Source organism: Phragmites australis, chromosome 18, assembly GCF_958298935.1.
Source record: "Phragmites australis chromosome 18, lpPhrAust1.1, whole genome shotgun sequence".
NCBI classification, from domain to species: domain Eukaryota; kingdom Viridiplantae; phylum Streptophyta; class Magnoliopsida; order Poales; family Poaceae; genus Phragmites; species Phragmites australis.
In genome coordinates, this window is record NC_084938.1 from 28310858 (window position 1) to 28332692 (window position 21835).

Consider the following 21835-nt stretch of genomic DNA (forward strand, 5'->3'; position numbering starts at 1 on the left):
TGATATGCTTATATATGGGTTTATGTCCGTCCATAAGACATGCATGCTTGCAAAGTCGACCGAGACGCAGTTGTCGTGAATACGTTTGGCCCGTTCGTGCCCGAATCCCGGGGCAAAATGCCGACAGCAGTACTAGTGTAGTATGGAAGCGTGTGTTGCTAGCTTAATGGACACAAGGACTAAAGCGAGTCTGCATAGCCTACCGCTTCTGCACTGCTCTGCAAGCCCAACAGCCTCGATCGAGTACCTTGCAACTCAAAAGAATGGCCCAACCTGTTTCTCTTGCTTTCGTGATTGTTGGGATGCAGTGCAGTAGTCGTGTCGGTCTGCATGTCTCTGTGCATGTCGCGCTCCCACTACTTGCTGCTTAGTTCTCGGCCGTTACCTTTGGCTGCAGCTACCTGCTGCCGGATCTATTCGTTGATCTTTCGATCGATCGCGTGCTGTGCGTCTGTGCTCCCTCCTACAGTCCTCCTACTAGCTGTTGCTGTTTGCGTGCAGACGACTGCAGTAGAGTCGCAGCATATGGATCCAAGCTGTCTGAGTGTGAGAGGATATCTCGCTCGCTCGTTCTCTCTCGCTTGGACTATGCTGCATGATGGCATGTTGCGCAGTGAACCCCCCTGTTCCCTGGATACTTCCATCTGGATCCTTGCTCAGCTCCCAGGGCTTCCTTTTAATTAGCTAGTGATCAAGTCTCCCTCACCATTTGCTTTATAGTTTATAACACACTCGACTCATATGTACATATAGTCCATGTGCTAACGGACGGTCAAGTTACTTTGTCTGAACGCTACTATCTAACTGCACACACACACACATCAAGTTCAATCGATGTAGATGGACCTCTTGAGCAGTTAACCTAGACTTTTTAGCCAGGGCGTGCATCAGCAGGCAAATCAAAAGCTGTCCTGTACTATATATACTCCAAGTAAAGCATGGCATTAAGGTTAGGATGTTGTACTAAATGAATGTCACAAATTAGTGGAGCCAGGAGATGTCTGCTTAGGCCTGAAAAAATAGTATAATCCCTACATAAAGTTGGTGAATGCATGTCATAGTGGCAGACATGTATCTTTGCCTCATTGCAGACGTAAAGTTCATATATACTCCTACTTAATTAAATAATAGCACCAGAAACTAATTAACGGCTCCACCCCTTGCGTGGAGCTAGATATCTTTCTTCTTCTTCTTTTTCCAAAATCCAAGGGCATGACCTCTTCCATTCATTTCAAGAGAAGAGAATACACAGTGCCGCAAGGATCTCACCATAAGAGGAATTACAAGCACCATCGGAGTCAGATATATCTTAAAGATGGGCTATCCAGTCATATAGTCAGACCATGCAAATCAATCAACCCTCCTCTTACGACTTACTATTACGTACCTGTATCAGTCACTAATTAATCAGTAAACAATTTATTTAAGACGTACTGTGTGACGCCAGTTCGATTCGTGCGGCCCGGCCCAGCTCGTCGATTTCGGCCCAGCCAACGCAGCGTAGCCCAGCCCAAAACCACCGCGCTCACTCGCTGACAGCTGGACCCCACCCGTCAACGCTTTCGTCTCCACCGCGCCGCGCCCGCACCTGCAACCACCGCACACATCGTCCGCTTTCGCCGGCATGCCCCTCCCCACGCGCCCACGTCTGCGCAACGGCAGCCCCCCCTCACCTATAAAACAACCCTGCAGCGCGTCGCCACCCCATCTGCCTCAATTCGCCGAGAACCCGAGCACCAGTGCTACCGCCGCCGAGCTCGCCGAGCAAATCCACCGCACCCGAGCCCCTCCCTTTGCGTCTGAGCCCGCCCGCGCAACGGCAGCCCCCCCCCTCGCCTATAAAACAACCCTACAGCGCGCCGCCACCCCATTTGCCTCAATTCGCCGAGAACCCGAGCACCAGCGCTGTCGCTGCCGAGCTCACCAAGCAAATCCACCGCACCCGAGCCCCTCCCTCTGCGTCTGAGCCCATCGCCAATTGCGCCAAAGCTCGTGGAGTCTGTTTCACCGTTCGCCGACGCCTCCCCGCCTCCAGAACTGAGTTTTCGCCGAACGCCGGTAAGCACTGCCGCCTCCGGTCACCGTCGGCCGCCGATTCCCCTCAATCAGCCTCGAACGTCCGATCTCAGATGAACGTCCGAGATTAGAACCCCCTGTACCCTTTCGCCAACCAGTAAGAAGCCGCCATGTGTCCCCTTAGCCCAGTCGGATTAAGTGATCCACATCAGCCTCTGAGCCCAGTCAGCCTGCTAACGCATTAAATGGATTTTCCAATATGAAAATAATTTCTTAATTCACAGAAAATGGTAAACTTACATTTAGGCCCCTAGACTTCTCTGTTTTCAAAAATACCCCTAGATAGTTTGGTTTTATGCTTTTAGGCCCTGAAATTTTGGATAATTACTGATAGATCCCTAAACTTTACACATAAGTCCCTAGAGCCTTCTATATTCACAAATTAGTCCCTGTAATCTTTCAGAAAAGCCCCTGTGGAGTAAAACTAGTATAACTTTTTCATACGAGCTCCGATTTAGGTGATTTTCACGCTCCCGAGATCGTAGCATCGTGTATTGTCTTTTAGTAGCCTTTTTAGAGTTATTTTCCCTTGTTTTGTGTGATGTACTTAGCTGTTATGTTTTTTTCTTCCCAGTGTGCGCTTTGGATTTAAGAGACGAGCAGTGTGTCAACCTTCAAGACCAAACATTCGAAGACTTCGAGCAACCTGCATTTGAAGGCAAGTGTTCTTGACCACTTTGATACCATTGTAGGACATTGTAGTTTTATTTTCCTTAGCCGCATGCTTGTTTAATATGGAATCCTATGAGTAGGGTTTTACTGGAATTTGTGTGACAATTCCTTGTAGCATCTGTTGGGTCATGTGACATGAAATGGGTAGCTATGCTAGTGCAGTTAGGGTTGGAGTAAATATTAATTTTGACTAATGTCTATGTAACAAGAATTTAGGGTATGGTAATCTTGTAGTAACTTAGAATAAGGATCCCAACTGGATGGTTAGTATGAGGTGGAGCTACACAGCACGAATTGTGTATGTTCCTGTGTGGGATCCTAAGGACCGGTTTGTGAAGCCTGTTACCCGGCGTAACAGCACAACCATGAGGCCTATATGGTACGGCCTGGCCAAGTAATTAGTGCCCTTCATATTCTGTACGCACCTATGGTCGATTAAGTGGCACAAGAGGGGGCCTCTGCAGTGGATGAAATCCCTATTAGTGGTCAAACCTTAGTGGGTGCTTATAGATTTGAAGGCGTTTTGTAATGGCCTTGTAGTGAGACCCTGGCTCTACACCTCGGAAGTGTAAAGCAAAATGGGAATCACGACTCATGGGTAAAGTGCGCAAACTCTGCAGAGTAATAAAACTGATCGATCAGCCATGCTCGCGATTATGAGCGGGCTTGGACTTCTTCATAATTAGTGGGATTACTGAAGGGTTGATTTGGGTAGTCGAGTGGTGGAACTCCCGATGAGTCGGTAGCCGGATATGGGATATCTGGTGAGTCTGGTAGTCGGATGGAATCCGATGAGCTGTGTCCTTTATTTGTTGGAGTTATAATCTAGTAAATAGGTTGCTAAGTCATTTGAGTCTTGTTTAGTTGGGTTTAGTTGCAGTTATCCGAAGTCAAGCTTTTTCTTGTCAATAGCCTGCATGTCATACTTTTTGCCCCACTTGCTGAGTACTCTGTGTACTCACGCTTGCCTTCTCCCAAACTTCCGGATGCTGCTCAGAAGGCGAAGCTTTCGAAGACTTCCCGGACGATGGTGCTGAATTCTAGAAGGAGGAAGGCGTCGCTTTGAAGACCATGTCATAGGCTGGTGTTTCCTCCGGTCAATGCCTGTGAATGGATGGGAGTCCTGCTGCCGCTTGAAGATCTTTTAGTGTTTTCTTTTAGACCTGCGGGTCATTTTGTAAGGAATATTTTTGTTATTAATGACACAGTTTATATTATCACTGATGATGTCACTACATGTATGGAAACTTGATCTTGGCATATATGTGGAATACATCTGGTTTATTTCCTTGAAAACCGGGTGTGACATACTGACAGGAATTTGAACACGAGAAATAATCATGATATGCTCCCAAGCTGAATGTATATATGCAGAAATGGCAATATATTGTAGCACTAGCTAGAAGGATGCATATTGGAGTAACAATCAAACGGCGTTAAATTGAGCGAATAATCAGACACACAGTTGGGCATGCCGGCCGGAAGGAAGATGAAAAGTGACGACGGATGTGACGCGGCTAGTGGCAATGTTGGTGCGCGCATCCATCGATGGCCCTTGTAGCTCGACATGCTCTTGCTAGTGCTGACACATCCGTCCATGGCTTGTCGGCCTCTCAACCAGGCCACTCCATCTCATGCATGCGCGCATCAAGATTAGATTCCATCTGCTTGGTTCATTGTTAGCTCGATGATCCATATATTGTTAACTCCATCGATCTCTACCGTTATTATATTCGTATTTCAATATTTGAAATCTTGAACCCTAGGGGAGCAAACAAAAACAATAGTAGTAACTGCATGCTATGATTCTCGTTTCTCTCGTAAAGGTGAGCACTACAGCAATTCAGGTCTTGGAACGGTAGTGTTGAACGGACCACATGCACGCAGATGAATGCTAGCTTCCACGGCATGAGGTTACTGAGCAAGACGATGCTATGACAAAGCGTGCAGCATCCAGTTAACCCCAGGTGTTAGTTCAGGACCACTGCTAGAGTGATAAGTATGATCAAGCCGGCCGGCCGGCCACTTGGATTCATGTAATTAAGTTGCTGGCATGCACCTTTTGACACTTGTCCATTAGTTTGGATTACTGTCGATCGGCTGATCCATCATTACTTTAAGCCTGTCCAGATCGATCGTTAGATCCATCGGTTAAGGGCAACCCATCGATTTAACAAGCTGATACCGATCAACATACGACGAGGGAAGATACACATGAGGTAAGATCGATGTAGGCATCAAAATTAAAGTTGGCTTGGCTCAGTGTTGTTGTAGGTTTGCAACAACTACTATTAGCTAGCTTTAGTAACAGTACGACACTCCATGCAATAAGATTCAATTGCTTTCTTAGCTAGGTATGACTAACTAATGACCATATCAGATAGATGGAGGTATTTATGCTTCATATATAATCACACATCGACCCCGTGTGGATGAGTGCATAGAGCAGCTAGGCTTTCATTTTCCATTGGAAGGAAATCCTTGAAAAAGAAAAGAAAAGGATGCAGGATTGCAGGGTGTGTCGTGCCTAGGGCGAGCAGCATGTCCCAGGAAAGCAGGAAAAGCAAGACTGAAATCTCAAGCAGCACCAGCACCAGCACCTGGCCAGGCCAGCAGACCCAACCCATCGATGATACGGCCGTGCAAACTAAAGCTGTATAATTACATGTGGGACTTGCAGAAATTAGCTGCATGCGGTGGTGTGTGTACCACTACCACCTCTCGATCGATCCTAGTGGCATCAATGGCAGACCGATAAAAAAATACTGCATGATTTGGTGATGTTCTGAGAAGACACTGTGACCAGGCTGCCGCTTGCTTGCTTTGACATGCATGCATGCTCTCCGTCTCTATATATTAATCTGTGGTCCAAGCATATATTTCTCCGCCTCTTTAATTAGTTTGCAACTTTTAATTTCTCCTTGCTTTTGCATTCTTTTCTTCTTCTTTTTTATTTCCCCGGCCCCCTCTTATCTTTTCCCTTGGTTTTCTGAAGCAGCAGATCCATGTAGGTGGAGAATTAGTGTTTTCTGAAAAGATCCATGCATGGTTTATCTCCTGTTTGAATTAGTGTTTTGCGATTGATTACGTGTTTTGGAATGATCATGCAACCGTCTTAATCATTCCAAAACACTAATTCAAACAGGAGATAAACCATGCATATATTAATCCATCTCTACTAGAATTTGTATATAAACACGCTAGCTAGCTACTGCAGCCAGATTAAGAGTTGCACAACAATCTCAGATCCTCGGTCATGTTAAAACAACCTCAGGTGATCTTCTGGTCCTACCAGCATGATGAAGTGACGTATCAGTTGTGTAAGCATCAACATCCTCAAGAAATTGAGGTGCAACAAATTATTCGGCGACTGCTTTCCGTTCTCGATCGCTTTCTTTCTATCGATCTATTTGCACACGGGCAGTGTGTGTTAGTGGAGTGGCGCCAAACGATGGATGGAGACGATGCCATCAAACAGATCAGTCCACTAGCAAAGGGATCGGAGGGGCTAGCTGCTGTCTCTTCACCTCCTGGAAAAGCGACGCCACACTACTGAAACCACGCAATTACTAAAATATATGTCACTTCAAGTCTTCACCTAAGTGATATGCATACTAGACTAGCGTCCAAATACCGCACTTTTATTGATTCACACTTGCGACTGTCTGCTTGCATGCGTCGTTACATTCATTTGGTAACAAAGGTTAATATTTTTGGTGGTGGCTCTATCTAATTTACAAAACTAATCAGAACAAAGTGAAATGATCGTCAATAAAGAAAAAAGTGAAAAGATGATTATCACGACGTATAGTACAATGGAAGTATAGCAGTAGGGTGCAGGAATAATACAATTCTGCATGCCTCAGTGCACATAATGTGGGTTTATCACAATTGTTCATCTCTCCTTATATTCATTCGTTCTCTGAATATCCTCACCTACCTTACTTATGATTCTTCTATCTACCTCTCCAATACGAATTTCAATTAGAATTTGTTCTAAGATTTTGGTGACCAGGGGAGAAACTAAAAATATGGCACCATTGAACTGAAACATCAAAATATTATTTAATATATAAATTATAAAGATAATATTTGGTGCATTAAAATTTTGTTTATGATAAATACTTAAAGTATATAAAAAACAACGCACACCTCAAACACTTTCTAGAGATCATCTTGAACAAATTATTCTAACACTTCTAGATGCAAAATCATTGATGATGGTATCAACATCAATCTCATATAGCAATTTTTTCTTAACGCGGAAAACAAGATTTTTTTGGCAAAATAGAGTAAAAGAGAAAACTTTTTTTTGCGATGGAATTAGCAAGGGGAATCAGTCTGCTAACCTCCTTGGCAAAGCTGATGGTTCTCGTCTCGGGCTTATAGGACTTAGCGGTGACATCGTGAAATACGTTGGTGAGCCCGCCACGGACGGCGTCCATCAAAACGCCACCTTCGAAGAGCATGCGGCTCGTGGGGGTCGGATGGCACACACCGGTCGGCGAGGGCCATGGTCGAGGGCGCGTTGAGGAAGTTGACCAACTACTCCAGGGGAGGTGGCATAGGAGGCGAATCAAGACTGCAAAGTGAGCTACTTCGCTACATACGAGAGGATTGCTAATTTAGGCTGCTGCTAACATGCTGTGAAGGAACCAAAGCATCAAAACTGATTCTTTTGGGCTGGCCAAAAGCCAAAGCCCATTCACGATCATGTAGCTACGCCCACCAGTCGATTAGAATTTGGACTGTTGTGCTTTATTGAGTCACAAGTAGTATATATGTATATCTATATGGGAGACCCCCCCCCCCCCAAAGTTTTGGAGCCCCAAAGCGGCCGCCCCGCTTCCCCCCCCCTCCTCCCTGCAGGGCTGATCCTGATCTTAACACAAATAAACAGTCCTGATAAGCCATTTATGCACAAGGGCGTGTGGAAATTTCGCATTGTGGCATGCAGGATCATGAAAGTACATATTCAAAAAACATATTGATGATACTAGTTATGTACATCTTTTATATTAAATGTAGTAGATATATTATCATTATTTCATCATAAATGATACTTGGCGTCTAAATATTAGTCCCATTTTGTGACATATTGTGTTCTATATTCGATTGTATAAAAATGTAGAAAATCGGGAGAAATCAATACAGTGAAGAGATAATGAAAGATTCATAGAAAAGAGATGATATTTTGGAGGACCAACAACACAAAGAAGATATTACCAAAGTCTACCCAGAAGATCTGGGCCACGCGTCCCAAAACAGGAAGTTGTCACGGAGCACCCTCCTGTGCCATGTGGCATCCACACAAGGCGTGGCCCATAGGGCTCATCTTGTTCCGTAGGTCAGTTTGGCACAACTTAGTGTTTCTGGGACCCTTCACACGACATTTGCGACGTGATTCGACCCCTTATCCAAGAAAGATCCTCTGAGAGCCCCAATATAAAGTGGGCATCATCTAAACAACAAGATGTTCTACTTTTTCCACAGAAAAAGATCATATTAGAATTAGAAATTTCAAGGGCATCGTTGTTAGTGAAATCTGAGACAGTCCCCTACAGAACAGGAGAGTGCGGACTATGGGATAATCTGTCTTTTATTCCTCGAGATGTTGAGGATCTGGCATGTAACTATGTGACAATAATCGTGTTTGTTTAAGCTGTTCAATCTATGCGATATGTACTTCATTAAGAAGATACTTGAATCACTCAGCTTACGGCTTCCATTGTGTCCACATTTTGGTGCATTTTAGAATACGGAATTAGGAGCAGCATGTTGAATTCCTCGGGTCCTAGAGAGTCAGTCCACTAATCATGTACTGGAGTAGTGCTGAAGTTACCGTGAACAATTCAAGTGCATGCCCGGTCACTTTGCGAGATGGACCTAGGTCGTTAGTAGAGGCAGTAATATAATTAATATAATAAAGTATGTCCGGCAAAAAGAAGGAGGTGGACGTACGACAAGGAGAAAAACAGTGACAGTTGGAGTGCCGCGTCCCTCTGTTCTCTGTTTGTCGATCGCTCCACCGCGCGATACATCTCTCTCTCTCTCTCTCTCTCTCTCTCTCTCTCTCTCTCTCTCATGATGATGATGATGATGATGATGATCGATCAGTCTCTCTCTCTCTCTCGCTGCCATGCATCAGGACGACAGGACCTCACTTGCACGGTCGTTGCACCATACATTGGATTGGCTGCTCGGCTCGGCCTCTGCCCTTATATAGAGACCCCACCGATCCTTGATGCTGCATTCCTTCCACTGCGAGCCGCCTCTTATTCTTCTTCTCGATCGGCCTAGCTAGCTAGCTCGACCGGCGGAGCAAGCAAGAGGCAGCAATGGCGGATGCGGGGGAGGGGCGGCGGGTGTGCGGCATGCCGGAGAAGGCGCAGCTGCATGTGGCGATGCTGGCGCTGCAGTTCGGGTACGCGGGCTTCCACGTCGTGTCGAGGCTGGCGCTCAACATGGGCATCAGCAAGCTCGTCTTCCCTGTCTACCGCAACATCATCGCCCTCTGCCTCCTTGTACCCTTCGCATACTTCCTCGAAAAGTACGTACGCGTATATGCTAGCTAGCTCCTGCACGCTCTGTTAATCTATTGATACTGCTGGAATGTTGCGCTGATGGATGAACTGCGTGCGTGCATGCATATGCATGGTTATAAACTTATAATATATCCTGCTACAGGAAGGACAGGCCGCAACTGACCCTCAACTTCGTCGTCCAGTTCTTCCTCCTCGCTCTCTGCGGGTAAGATCTAAAGCTACACATGACGATCAACCTTAAATCTTACTTAACATGAAGAAAAGAGATTATTGATTGATGAAGAACATATATATATACACCATCGGTTTTGCCGTTGATTATCGATCGTCGTCGTCTATGTATATGTGCATGGTGTACGTTCAGGATAACGGCGAACCAAGGGTTCTACCTCCTGGGCCTGGACAACACGTCGCCCACATTCGCCTCCGCCATCCAGAACTCCGTCCCGGCCATCACCTTCGCCATGGCCGCCGCACTACGGATCGAGAAGGTCCGCCTTGACCGGCGGGACGGCGTGGCCAAGGTGGTGGGCACGCTGGCGTGCGTCGCGGGGGCGTCGGTCATCACGCTCTACAAGGGCCCCGCCATCTTCGGGCCGTCCGGGGCTGGCGGCGGCGACAAGCTCATGGCCGGCCCCGAGCTGGGGCTGCCGCTGGGCAAGGACGAGAAGAACTGGACGCTGGGTTGCGTGTACCTGATCGGGCACTGCCTGTCGTGGTCGGGCTGGCTGGTGCTGCAGGCCCCCGTGCTGAAGAAGTACCCGGCGCGCCTCTCCGTCACCTCCTACACCTGCTTCTTCGGGGTCATCCAGTTCCTCATCATCGCCGCCTTCATGGAGAGGGACGCCGACGCATGGAGATTCCACTCCGGCTCCGAGCTCTTCACCATCCTCTACGCCGTCAGTATATCCGATCCCGACTTTACTCATTCAGTATATAACCGCAGATGCCACGTCAGCCTGCTATACCGATCGAGTAGTGCTTCACCTGCTAAGTTGCTGCTATGGATGAGCCCTTCTGAGGCACAACACGCTAGCTAGCAAGCTGTACAAATGACAACTTTTGCCTAAAAATTGAGTATACAGAAAAGAAAAGCTGGCCTGGTTCATCAACCTTTGGGCTGTTCTTCATGTCAAATTCTTTTAGCTGGCATTATACATATATTTAGTCCAAATATATATATTTGAAGTCAGTGGAGGGCATGATATATGTGAGAGAAGCCAAAAGCTAATGCTGTCTCAGATCTTGAGCTAGTTGCACCACTACTCATCATGAACTTGCTTGAACATGCATTTGCCTCTCGATCACGAGAAAGCAAATTAAAGATATGATGGATGCGGTGTGCGTACCTGCAGGGTTTCATCGCGTCTGGCGTAGCGTTCGCGGTGCAGATCTGGTGCATCGACCGCGGTGGCCCGGTATTCGTGGCGGTGTACCAGCCCGTCCAGACGCTCGTCGTCGCCATCATGGCGTCCCTGACCCTCGGCGAGAAGTTCTACCTCGGAGGCATCATCGGCGCCGTGTTCATCATCATCGGCCTCTACCTGGTGCTCTGGGGGAAGAACGAGGAGAGGGCGCGCCTCGTCAGGGACGCCACGGCGGCCGTAGCCTCCGGCGAGCGCGAAGCCTCTGGCATCCGGAGCGCCAAGGCGTCGTCCATGACGCAGCCTCTCCTGCTGCCGTCCTCCACCTCCACAGACAACGTCTGATCGTGCAATATGATCCATGCACTAATGGACAAACTAGGATTGATCAAACTACTCCTGCGTTCTAATTAAGCATCCATCCATGCACGGAGTGATCATCCAGTAGTATTATTATTGATTAGTTTTTCTTGCATTGTTACTGTCACGCATGTATGGTATGCTGCTACATATATGCGCTCATTGGTGTGGTGAGCGAGCAGACATGGTTACGGCATGCCTCTGCCTGCTTCGTACGTGCGTAGCTAGCAGCAGGATTGTTTAATTTGGAGCATATATGCATCTATATGCATGCATGCTTCGTGTGTACCTCAAGAGTATTGGTGTGTTATGGAGGCTTGTTAATTATTGGTAGATCAGTACGTGCCTGCTTGATTAATATATATAATCAGCTTGTGTAAACTCCTTTGCTTTCAGCACAAAATGGTGCCATTAACTTTGCCTTTGACACAAGATGCGCTGTTTCATACCTTTCGTAATATGTTGAATTTGATCGAGCTAGTACCCATTACATAAATTTCAATTTTCTAATAATCAGGAATAATAAAATTGCCCAATGTAGATGTATAAGGTTTTCAGTGGGACGTAACCTACATTCTGACAAACAAAAGCAAGGTGAAGTGTGAGCAACTTCGATGACAGAACAAGCTCGAAACACATGAAGTAATTAAAGAGCAACATTCGTAAAACCACAGTTTACCACAGTGAACTTATTCGCCTAAGAGTAATCAAGAGACTGACTTGTCCATTTGAGCCTTCCAAGCTTTGAGATGAGCATCGGAAGCATCCTTTCGAGCTTTCGCTTTAGCTTCATTAGCTGCAAATTCAGCAATGATAGCTGCCTTTTCGGCTTCATATTCAGCTTCACCTAAAGCTGCATTGTTGGATTCCAATTCAGCTAGGCAAGCTTCCCTTTTAGCGTCCCAATAAAAAATGTCCTTGGTGGATGAACTGGACGAAAAAGTTGGCTTCAGTCTTGTAACAGAGTCTACAAATGCCGGTTTCGTGCGATCGATCGGTGATAACTGAGGGCATGCCAGTTGTTGGGCTGCTTGTTTTAGCCTTGTTAGGGCAAATCGATCTGGGATTTCTTGCCGAAGAAGAAGAAGCTAATCGGACAGTGGATGGATTCATATTGGAGGAGAGGAACTCGACTAGCAGGCAAAGGAAAGTTTTTTCTCCAGAAGAGAAGAGAAGAGAAGGAAACAACCACCCCCGAACAATGAGAATTGCTTGATTAGGGCACGCCTTCATGGAGAGGGCCAGGCTCCCCATTCTGATCATCATCGTCGTCATCTTTTTCCCCTTTTTTTTCTCAATTTCGGCAACCAATCTTTTGGAAAAATAGCGCACCCTCCCTCTAGTCGGTGGACAAGACGAAGAAGACGAATCTAATCGGACAATCAATGGATCTTATATAAGGAAGTGGAGTGGACTAGCAGGGTAGGAATCAAACAAATCCGCAAGACAAGGGAAGTCTTCTTGTCAAATGGATTTGGAAAATCCATTCCGGTTCAAATGGTCCAAATATATATCGGATGGTAAATTTTTCACCTCTAAGCATAAATGCACTTCTCAATTTTGACAGGAGCTGCATAGTGTCAAACATCTTTTCTATTGGGGAGCCTGCTACAAAGTTAATAATAGCAAGAAAGTTTTCTTTTGGAAAGATATTTGGTTTTGAGCAGGAAGGCTCAGAGGATCTGGAACTGCAAAATTCCTCTTATGATCAAAATCTTTTTATGGCAAATGTTGCATGATAGACTTCTTGTTGCCACTTCCCTTAAGAAAAGAGGGTAGAAAGGGAGTGAAAGATGTGTTATGTGCGGTAAATCAGAGACAGTAGATCATATCTTTTTTGGTTGTGTGATCGCCCAATGCACTTGGAGTGTTGTGCATGAGATTTTTGGATGGAATGGCTTCCCTCGCTCGGTGGCTGACTTATGGGCAAGTTGGCTCCCGGGTATTCTCAAGAATTCTCAAATGTTGGGGTTATTTCTTTTTGCAGGTCTAGCGTGGGCCATATGGAGGTCCAGGAACAGCATGACGATCGAGAGAAAGTTTTCAAACAAGCCGCACGCAATCTTACACATTGCTATATCATTTGTGCAGAACTGGAGGCCCCTCCTCAAAGGAGATGACAGAATCAAGGTGGATGGCGCCACTTCGAGGGCCAGAGAATGGCTAGGCTATTTCACTCCGATTGAGGTGTTGTCGACTGATGTTTATGAGCTTTGAGCTCTACTCTCTCATGTGTAATAGGATCGATATGCGCTCCTTGTTCCTGTCACCTTATATCTGTATTTTGTTTGCGCTTGTGAGACTTGTCTAGTATGTTGGTCACATCAGCCTGTTTTTTCTTTTCTTTTTTTTTTTGATTTTTTTCTCTATTTTATGTCCTCTGTTTGTCTTTTAATATAAGTCGAGATTTTTCTCCCTTAAAAAAATAAAAAAGGGGAAGTTTCCGCACAAGAGAAGAAAAATGAAGGAAACGAACACCCCTCAACAATCACAAGTTGCATTCTTACCAGGGAAAGAGAAATACTCCCCGTCCTGAATTCCGATCTTCATCATGCTGTTCGTTCGCCATTCGACGATCACTTCTCTCATCCAAGGCCCATATCTTGCCATGTTGTGTGGGTTGCAAGGCTACATTTACAGGGCTCATCTTGCTTGTGTGGCTCGTTGTGTTTTGGGCTTCTGCTCATCTCCCCTGCAGCTTGCTTGGGTTCCTAAAAAAATGTGCCATCCATCCTCCAGCTGGAACATAGCAACAGGGCAGGCCGATCTGGATCTCCATGGCTCCACCTGCAAGTGGCACCGTGGCCGACAGGCAAAACCCATTCTCTTGCCCGGAGTGGACCAATTCCAGGAGCAGCATGCAGTTACACTGGCGTTGCCATATCCATATATGAAAAACACAAGCACATCAACTAAACCAATTCTGCTGCTTCAATTCAGTTGTGACTCTCATCTGAAAGCAGTAACAACTAACACAGGGGAAACAAACACGTACACAAGATAACACCCAGTTCCTGCAGTACTACAAATGGAAGCAAACATCCACCATAATACAAAGACAAGGAAACAAAGATACCAAGCAACAATGATCAAATCATTTCTGCGCCAAACAGAACTCGAGTATCTGCTTCACCATTTCATACACTGGATCAGAATTTCTGGTGCTGGGCATCGGCACGACAGCATGAGATCAATTGGCCATGCACATACACCCCACAACCTGGGTGATTCCTCTCAATGAAAAACCCCAGTTGATACAATCCAGAGTCTAGACCCACCATCCAACATGGAGGAACACTGGGTAACTAGCATTCTTTGCCTTCAGGGTTTCATCCAAACGGCTGGTGTTCGACTTAATGCAGCAAGTTCAGAATGAGAACAGGCGAAGTGTTTCACATAAGAACAAAAGCAAAACCATTTCTGAGTTTCTCACTGAGATCTGCATTGCTATATGTACTACTACACAACGAAAACTTTACAGGTGGTCCAGTAAGGTAATATCAAGATTCCGCCAAGCTGGCGAAAGGACACTTGGTCATGTTCCTTAGAGCCTTAGAATAATCAATCAAGATACCGAGTTATGCATTTTACAGTGGTTGGTCATGTTCCTTAGAGCCTTAGAATAATCAATCAAGATATCGAGTAATGCATTTTACTGTGGTGTCGCGCTTAGCTTAGGATAGTACTAAAATAAAAGCACGACACTTTAAGTCGATAACTCTCTCAAGTTTGCTTTTGTTTGCATTCCAAAAAAAAAAAATGATTTTGTTTGCTTGATATTTGAAAAGGAACACATTTATCGTAGGGAATACTATTCGATGCTTATTTACCTGAAGGAGTAAAGCCAGTAAACAGACTGCACTGAGATACAAAAGTGGACAATTCAAGCAAAATAAATTCTTCTCTTCTTCAAGGTGTGAGAAATCGTTGACTGACTACCACATTCACACAGGTCACAAAATGAATAACTTGATGCTACTCCAAAAGCTATGACACACACACACAAACTCCAATTAAGATTGCTCACAGCAAAATAAAAAATAAAAAGGAAAATATATGTAACACAGATCCTTACAGTGATTCAGTGCTGTCATCACTTTCTTCACACAAAGGTGCAGATTGGATTATAACCCGAGCTCCAGAAGGAAGCCTGCAGTTTTAAAAGTTCCTTTTGTCAATATTTAGAAACAAAACCAATAGACAAACAGAGGTTAACTATGAGATGCAACTCAACTTTCTTCAATCTTGATCACATCCTTTTCCTTGTGGAACGACTCCACTCTCGAGGATGACAGTTTACCCACTGATGGATCAGTCATCCTATTGCTTGCACTTTTTGATGAACCCAGCGGCGAGGATCTAGTGCTATATTCTTGTTGACTAGAGCTATTCCGGACATCAGAGGTTGGGGAGAGTATTGTTCCACTTCTCGATTGGTTACATGATATGATTTTGATAGTCTGTGGGAGACATCTGAAACTGCCCGACTCAACCGAGCTTTCTGTATCACTTTTGCAGTGTGATGCTCTATAAACTCTGGAAAACGTTCAGAGGAGGCGCTGGGTCAGAAACTAGTATGCCTAGAGGTACTGAAAAATATCTAACAGTATTTTAAAGAATGGAACTGCTTGAGCAACTTAACAGAACATTCTGCAAGGTGATAGTCTGCCAATTTGACAATTTCTAGCTTGGACACAATTCAGTGACCTACTGCAGTTAGCATCCAGTTTCACAGCTAAAAGAAATTATTACCATTTTTCAAGCATCTTATTGTTGGAGTCTCGTATCTTCTTTATCTCCAGTTTATGATACTATGCATAACACAAAATAAAAAAAAAGACGAAGAAATTGACTTGGGCCTTATGACAGTAAGCAGCCAACATTTTGTGTGACTAGTAAGCACCCAACAAGTAGTGTGACTAACCAATATGACCTCAGATATCAAATATAAAAGTACATTAACCACTAATCAGAAGATAATAAGTCAAAATAAGCTACACTATCAAGAATTCAAGATAAAACCAAGCATCAGTCATACTGGAACCATTGTCCAAGATCAGAGGTTCGGATTTCAGAATAATTTGTGGTAGTATTAAATACCTATCCTCGTCAAAAGATGATGAGCGTTTGAGTGTGCCCATTCCTTTCCCGGACTCGTCCTGTTTCTTGGTCTCGACCAAGCTCCCACTGAAATATTCAGACTCTGGAGCTCTCATTCCAATCGTTCTTGCATTACAGGGCATTTTATCAAGGTGCCGCAATCCCATAGGTGTAGAGAACACTGGCGAAGGGAACTCAACTTGTGTAAACCGAGGCCTGTATGTTGGGATGAACCCAAAGCCTCGGTGATCTTTCACAGAAATAGACCCACAGGTGATCAACTGCATTAGCAAATTGGCTGGTTTGAGTTTCACACCCATTGGGCCATACATATGTTCCTCTTCCAGTGTCTTAAAGCCACTTCTCCTACTGGCTTCCGCTCTTATCAGGGACTCCAAGGTCTCAACTCTGCCACCTGGAGAAGCATCGAACAAACACCCCTGTGGCGATTCTTGAACAATTTCAGGCCCCTTTGGTGAGTTCCTTTGATGACATTCTTGAATCTCAGCATCGGATGTACTATCTTCTGTAGATACCCCAGCCATGCGAGTGTGCTTCTCAGGAACATTTCTCTCAGTATCATCTGTCTGTGTGGACGCGTCATGTGCTCCCATGGGCTTGCAAACTCTATACTCTAGAGATCCTGGGGAGCTTGCCTCTGATAACGGAGCCTTTCTCCCTGTCTGTTCAGGAGACACGTTTCCGGATGAGCCTGAATGTGGAGTCGGGCATTGCTCATCCTCGCGGTTGGTGGAAGCAGATGACGACGGCAGCAATGCCGATTGTGCCTGTTGCTGCGGCCGTGGAGTAGGAGGCAGAGGTGAGACCTCTTTGACAACGGCAGACGGAGATGATGACGACGAGCATCCTTCTTGCGAACCCCGCGACTGAGGGGACTCTTCCTTCGGTTGCTTGAGACTCTCAACCTTTGGGTTGCCAACACCATTCTGCTGCCGATCTAAAAAGACAAGGATAAACAAAGATTGAACCAAGATCTGATGAACACCCCTGAAAACACAGTGTGGCAATTCGTAGAATACCTGGCTGCGGCGAGCGGTCAAGGAGCTCGGAGCCCTTGAGGATGTACTCGTTGCCCTGCGCAGGGAGCACCAGATCTTCGTCGGACAAGTCGTGCCACACGAAGCCGTTCTTGTAGCTCCTGCTGATACAGCACGGATCAAACCAAGTAGGTACTTGGAGAACAAAAAAGGTGCGATTTTTTACCTTCCCCCGGTTCCATGATTTGATACCCGGTCAATTTATTCGTCAAGTGAAGTGTAGTACCTTTTGCAGGACCAGGAGTACATGGCGGCCATGCCCTTCCCCCGCAGCACGTTGAGGCGGTTAATCACATCTGCAGCAACGCCATTAACGCGAATCGTATCAGCTCGTTGGTACATACAGCGGTTGTGTTGATTTGGGCCCCGAAAGGCGGCGCCTTTATTGAGGTTTGCAGTCCGGACTGACCTCGCAGGTAGAGACCTTCCTCCGGGGAGGCGAGCGGCACCTCGATGAAGTGGGGGTGCTCCAGATGGCGGTTGCGGCAGAGGTAGTACACCACCGCCACCCTCTTTGCCGCGGCCGGTGCTGGGGGCGGAGGCGGCGACCGCGCCAGGGTTTGGTTGTTGCTCTTGCCCGGCGGCTCGACCCAGACCTTGTTGCGTCCGGGGCTGGTGCCGGTACCGCGCCGCCGCGTCGGCCTCCCCTCCATCCCTCCTCCGCTTCTTGCGGCGGGTCGAGGAATCAGTGCAGGAGCAATGGTGACTTGGTGAGGGCCGGCACGCCCGGATCAGATCACACAGTGTTGGTCATGGCAAGAAGAAGAACCGGAGAAATGGCAGCTGGTAGGAACCTTGGCAGAGTGGAATGGAATCGAATGGGGAAGTATCAAATCCAACAGGCGGGAGCTGGAGGTGGGGTTTTGTTGTGTGTTTGGTTTGGAGGGGAGAACCAGAGGGAGGCAAGCAGCGAGGTGAGTCGTGAGTGATTAGGAGGAGGAGATGGGCGCACAGCTAGGCACGTTAGGGAAGGAAGCAATAATGCAGGAGCAGCAGCAGCAAGTAGGTGCACGACTCGACTGTACAGAAGCGCTACTGTTGCTGACGAGGTATGGGGCTACTCTCCTCCTGTCCTTAGCTACCACCAACAAGCCATCCTGAGGAAGAGAACGAAAGATGGTGATGGAGAAGTGTGCGTGAGGAGGAAGACGATGATGCAATGCGAGTGAGAGATCTAGTTACTTACTGGAGCAGTGGTGAGCTGCCTGTCAGCCGGTTGTGTTGCTTTTCGATGGGCTTTTTGGATGCTAATGGTTGGGTCATAGCAAGCGGCTCATTTCTGCTTTCTGTCTGCTCTCCGGGGCGAGAGGAACAATGAAAATCATCGCCCTTTTGCCTTTCCATTTCAACTGCTTTCTCTCTCACACGATCTCCACGAAGCCTCAAACATACACGATGATTGAGTGTGAGCGAGTGAGGGCTACATACAGTCCTAGTAATGGTACGCTAACTGCTACTTTTCGTGTGGGTCTAATCTATGTGGTCACTGAGTCGAGGCCCTGTCCAAATTCATCCCTGTTTGTTAGCTCTGCTTCATGTGCCCATTCATTCAGGTCCGTGCATGGTGTGATTTTCTTGAGCTTCCCTGCACGGATACCTGACGAGACTGAACTAGCTAGAGCTGTAAGAATTGTGGCGAAACAAGAATGCAAGATCCTCTGGTCTGTTTGGTTTATCAATGCAAAGTGAAACATGACTCACCGCTGTGTGAAAATCTAGGTACGTATCTAGATGGAATCTTTACTGCTATCAATACGATTTCACTGTTACAGACTCTAGTACTCTAGGATCCATTTGGATGGCTAGATGGAGCCATGCGATATGGTCATCCATATTCACCTAGTATTTAGTCCCAATTGAGCGGTCAAATATGGGAGAATATTCTTACAGATACTGGATGGCTCGGGTCCGATTAAATTGGCCGGATAGAGCCAGCTAGTCTTACGTGCTCGTCTGTGTAGATGCGTGTTATGATTTTTTATTTAACTTATAATTTTATTTGAAAGTATAAAAGTTGTTCAAAAATTCTAAATGTTTTTTAAGCAATCTAAAGTTCACTAGCAACCTATTTTAATTAGTTTGATAAAAAAATATGAGTCAATATTTAATTAAAATTTTCTAAAAAAAATCTAATTTTGTAACTATTAGCGATTTTTAATGCTCAAATAAATTAAAAAAATCTGAAAAAATCACTAATATTCTTTTCATATAATCAGACCAATTAAATAGAAAACTAGCTCATCATATCTATATAATCCAATCAACCAAACAGAAAACTGGTTCATCTCATACATTGCAATTAAAGAGAAAATTGAATCATCTCATCTTGAAAAACATATATGACCCTATCATATCTAATCTCGCACTCCAACCAAACACACCCCTAAAGGATGCTTCCAACAAGCAAGCCGTTGCAACGAAAATAAGGTTAGAGTTTCTCAGTCATCTCATACATATAGCTCCTCCTCTGAGCAACGAAAATTGATGCCATGGCCACATCTTCAGCTTTCTTTAAGTTGGTGCATCTTTAATGATTATAAATAGTACTATTTCTTATTTGAGAGAGCACGGTTCTAAAAAATTATATAGATTTTACTGTTTATAATTCTCTGTACCTCACAGAGGAGAGATATGTTGATATGACTTGCAAGTATTAGCTCTTCATCTATCATCTTCAAGAGCCATTACTTGCTCCTCTCTTTCCTCTGTAAGGTATGCCAAATCGTGCTAATCACAATATTGAGAAATATACTCTCTCGGGTAAGAGATAACCGCTATCTTCAAACATTAAAAATATCTTTAGGTTGGGGAGACTGCATGCACATCACATCTTTAGCTCTCTTTTGGATCAGCTTTGCATTCCAAATCCTGCTATCAATACGATTTCACTGTTACAGACTCTAATACTCTAGGATCCATTTGGATGGCTAGATGGAGCCATGCGATATGGTCATCCATGTTCACCTGCTATTTAGTCTCAGATGAAGTGGCTGAATATGGGAGAATATTCTTATAGGTACTGGATGGTTCGGATCCAATTAAATCGGTCGGATAGAGCCATCTAGTCTTACGTGCTCATCTGTGTAGATGTGTGTTACGATTTTTTATTTAACTTATGATTTGATTTGAAAGTATAAAAATTGTTCAAAAATTCTAAATGTTTTTATAAGCAATCTAGAGTTCACTAGCAACCTATTTTAATTAGTTTGATAAAAAAATATGAGTCAATATTTAATTAAAATTTTCTAAAAAAATCTAATTTTGTAACTATTAGCGATTTTAATGCCTCAGATAAATTAAAAAAATATGAAAATTTCACTAATATTCTTCTCATATGATCCGACCAACCAAATAGAAAACTAGCTCATCATATCCATATAATCCGATCAACTAAACAGAAAACTGGTTCATCTCATCCATTGCAATTAAAGAGAAAATTGAATCATCTCATCTTGAAAAACATATATGGCCCTATCACATACAATCTCGCACTCTAACCAAACACACCCCTAAAGGATGCTTCCAACAAGCAAGCTGTTGCAATGAAAATAAGGTTAGAATTTCTCAGTCATCTCATACATAGCTCCTCCTCTGAGCAACGAAAATTGATGCCATGGCCACATCTTCAGCTTTCTTTAAGTTAGTGCATCTTTAATGATTATAAATAGCTACTATCTCTTAAGTTGAGAGAGCACGTTTCTCAAAAATTATATAGATTCTACTGTTTACAATTTTGTATACCTCACAGAGGAGAGATATGTTGATATAACTTGCAAGTATTAGCTCTTCATCTATCATCTTCAAGAGCCGTTACTTACTCCTCTCTTTCCTCTGTAAGGTATGTAAAATCGTGCTAATCACAATACTGAAAAATATACTCTCTCAGGTAAGAGATAACAGCTATCTTCAAACATTAAAAATATCTTTAGGTTGGGGAGACTACATGCACATCACATCTTTAGCTCTCTTTTGGATCAGCTTTGCATTCCAAATCCTGCTTTTTGACATGTGATTAGGAAGCACCCTAGCTTTATTTTAAAACTCTAATGGAAACACAGCTCATTAATTTGGACCCGACGCAAGTTAAGTACGTAGCCTCTCACTCCTCAATGGCCCATGTGGAGGAAGAAGACATGCATGCGGACAAACTGGTAGAAGAAGAAATGATTAATGGACTGGGCAGGTCTGATATAAAGACCATTATGCACGAAAGCTCTCTTGCACCTAATTTCTCTACATATATACTACATCCGTTAAAGAATGTAAGACACATTTTGTTTAAAAAAAAAATCCAAACTTCATAAGTTTTGACGATGATTAGTTAAATTATGTGCATGTTTAGTATACAAAATTTATTTTAATAGATTTGTATTTCAAAGTACTTTTAATATGATGATGATTTTGTAGCAATTGACAGTATATTATAAAATAAATTAACAAATAAAATTTACTTTTAATAACTTTTTCAAAATAAAATACATCTTTCATTATTGAATGGAGGGAGTACTCAGCTGTGCTTCCCTCTTGTGTTTAATTCTGCGAGAATAGCCGGACAAGAAACGTCGTTGTTGTTGTCCCAAAGTAGTTTATTTACTCCTGTTGAGAAGAGATCAATCAGGATTTGGAAGCTCTGTGCTGTTTCTACAAGCAAAAAGGGGGC

General features: G+C 44.6%; 2 protein-coding genes across 4 annotated transcripts; one reads left to right on the plus strand and one right to left on the minus strand.

Moving 5' to 3' along the window:
* The first annotated feature begins 8905 nt into the window (after positions 1-8905).
* Positions 8906-11451, plus strand: LOC133899697 (protein WALLS ARE THIN 1-like). The gene is made up of 4 exons (XM_062340735.1): positions 8906-9298; positions 9436-9498; positions 9658-10192; positions 10649-11451. The coding sequence occupies exons 1-4, from the start codon at positions 9087-9089 to the stop codon at positions 11000-11002; spliced, it is 1164 nt and encodes a 387-aa protein (XP_062196719.1). The 5' UTR covers positions 8906-9086; the 3' UTR covers positions 11003-11451.
* A 3455-nt stretch (positions 11452-14906) lies between these two features.
* Positions 14907-18583, minus strand: LOC133899741 (protein SOSEKI 3-like). 3 transcript variants are annotated; one of them, XM_062340796.1, is made up of 7 exons: positions 18362-18583; positions 17585-18272; positions 17402-17471; positions 17158-17279; positions 16118-17075; positions 15252-15553; positions 14907-15167 (listed from the first exon to the last, which is right to left on the minus strand). In XM_062340796.1, the coding sequence occupies exons 2-7, from the start codon at positions 17826-17828 to the stop codon at positions 15142-15144; spliced, it is 1722 nt and encodes a 573-aa protein (XP_062196780.1). In that variant the 5' UTR covers positions 17829-18272; positions 18362-18583; the 3' UTR covers positions 14907-15141. The 3 variants fall into 3 exon arrangements, with proteins under 3 accessions (XP_062196780.1, XP_062196781.1, XP_062196782.1); XM_062340797.1 differs by lacking the exon at positions 18362-18583 and having other exon boundaries at positions 14907-15004; positions 15093-15167; positions 17585-18325; XM_062340798.1 differs by lacking the exon at positions 18362-18583 and having other exon boundaries at positions 17158-17276; positions 17585-18325.
* Between the last annotated feature and the right edge of the window lie 3252 nt (positions 18584-21835).

Excerpts from the sequence above, each read along its gene's own strand:
- LOC133899697 (XM_062340735.1), top strand. The coding sequence starts at position 9,087 with ATGGCGGATGCGGGGGAGGGGCGGCGGGTGTGCGGCATGCCGGAGAAG. Across the intron at positions 9,299-9,435 it reads TTCGCATACTTCCTCGAAAA|GAAGGACAGGCCGCAACTGA; the intron begins GTACGTACGCGT and ends ATCCTGCTACAG. Across the intron at positions 10,193-10,648 it reads TCTTCACCATCCTCTACGCC|GGTTTCATCGCGTCTGGCGT; the intron begins GTCAGTATATCC and ends GCGTACCTGCAG.
- LOC133899741 (XM_062340796.1), bottom strand. The coding sequence starts at position 17,828 with ATGGAGGGGAGGCCGACGCGGCGGCGCGGTACCGGCACCAGCCCCGGA. Across the intron at positions 17,076-17,157 it reads TGACCGCTCGCCGCAGCCAG|ATCGGCAGCAGAATGGTGTT; the intron begins GTATTCTACGAA and ends TTGTCTTTTTAG. Across the intron at positions 15,554-16,117 it reads TCATCTTTTGACGAGGATAG|AGTTTATAGAGCATCACACT; the intron begins GTATTTAATACT and ends AACGTTTTCCAG.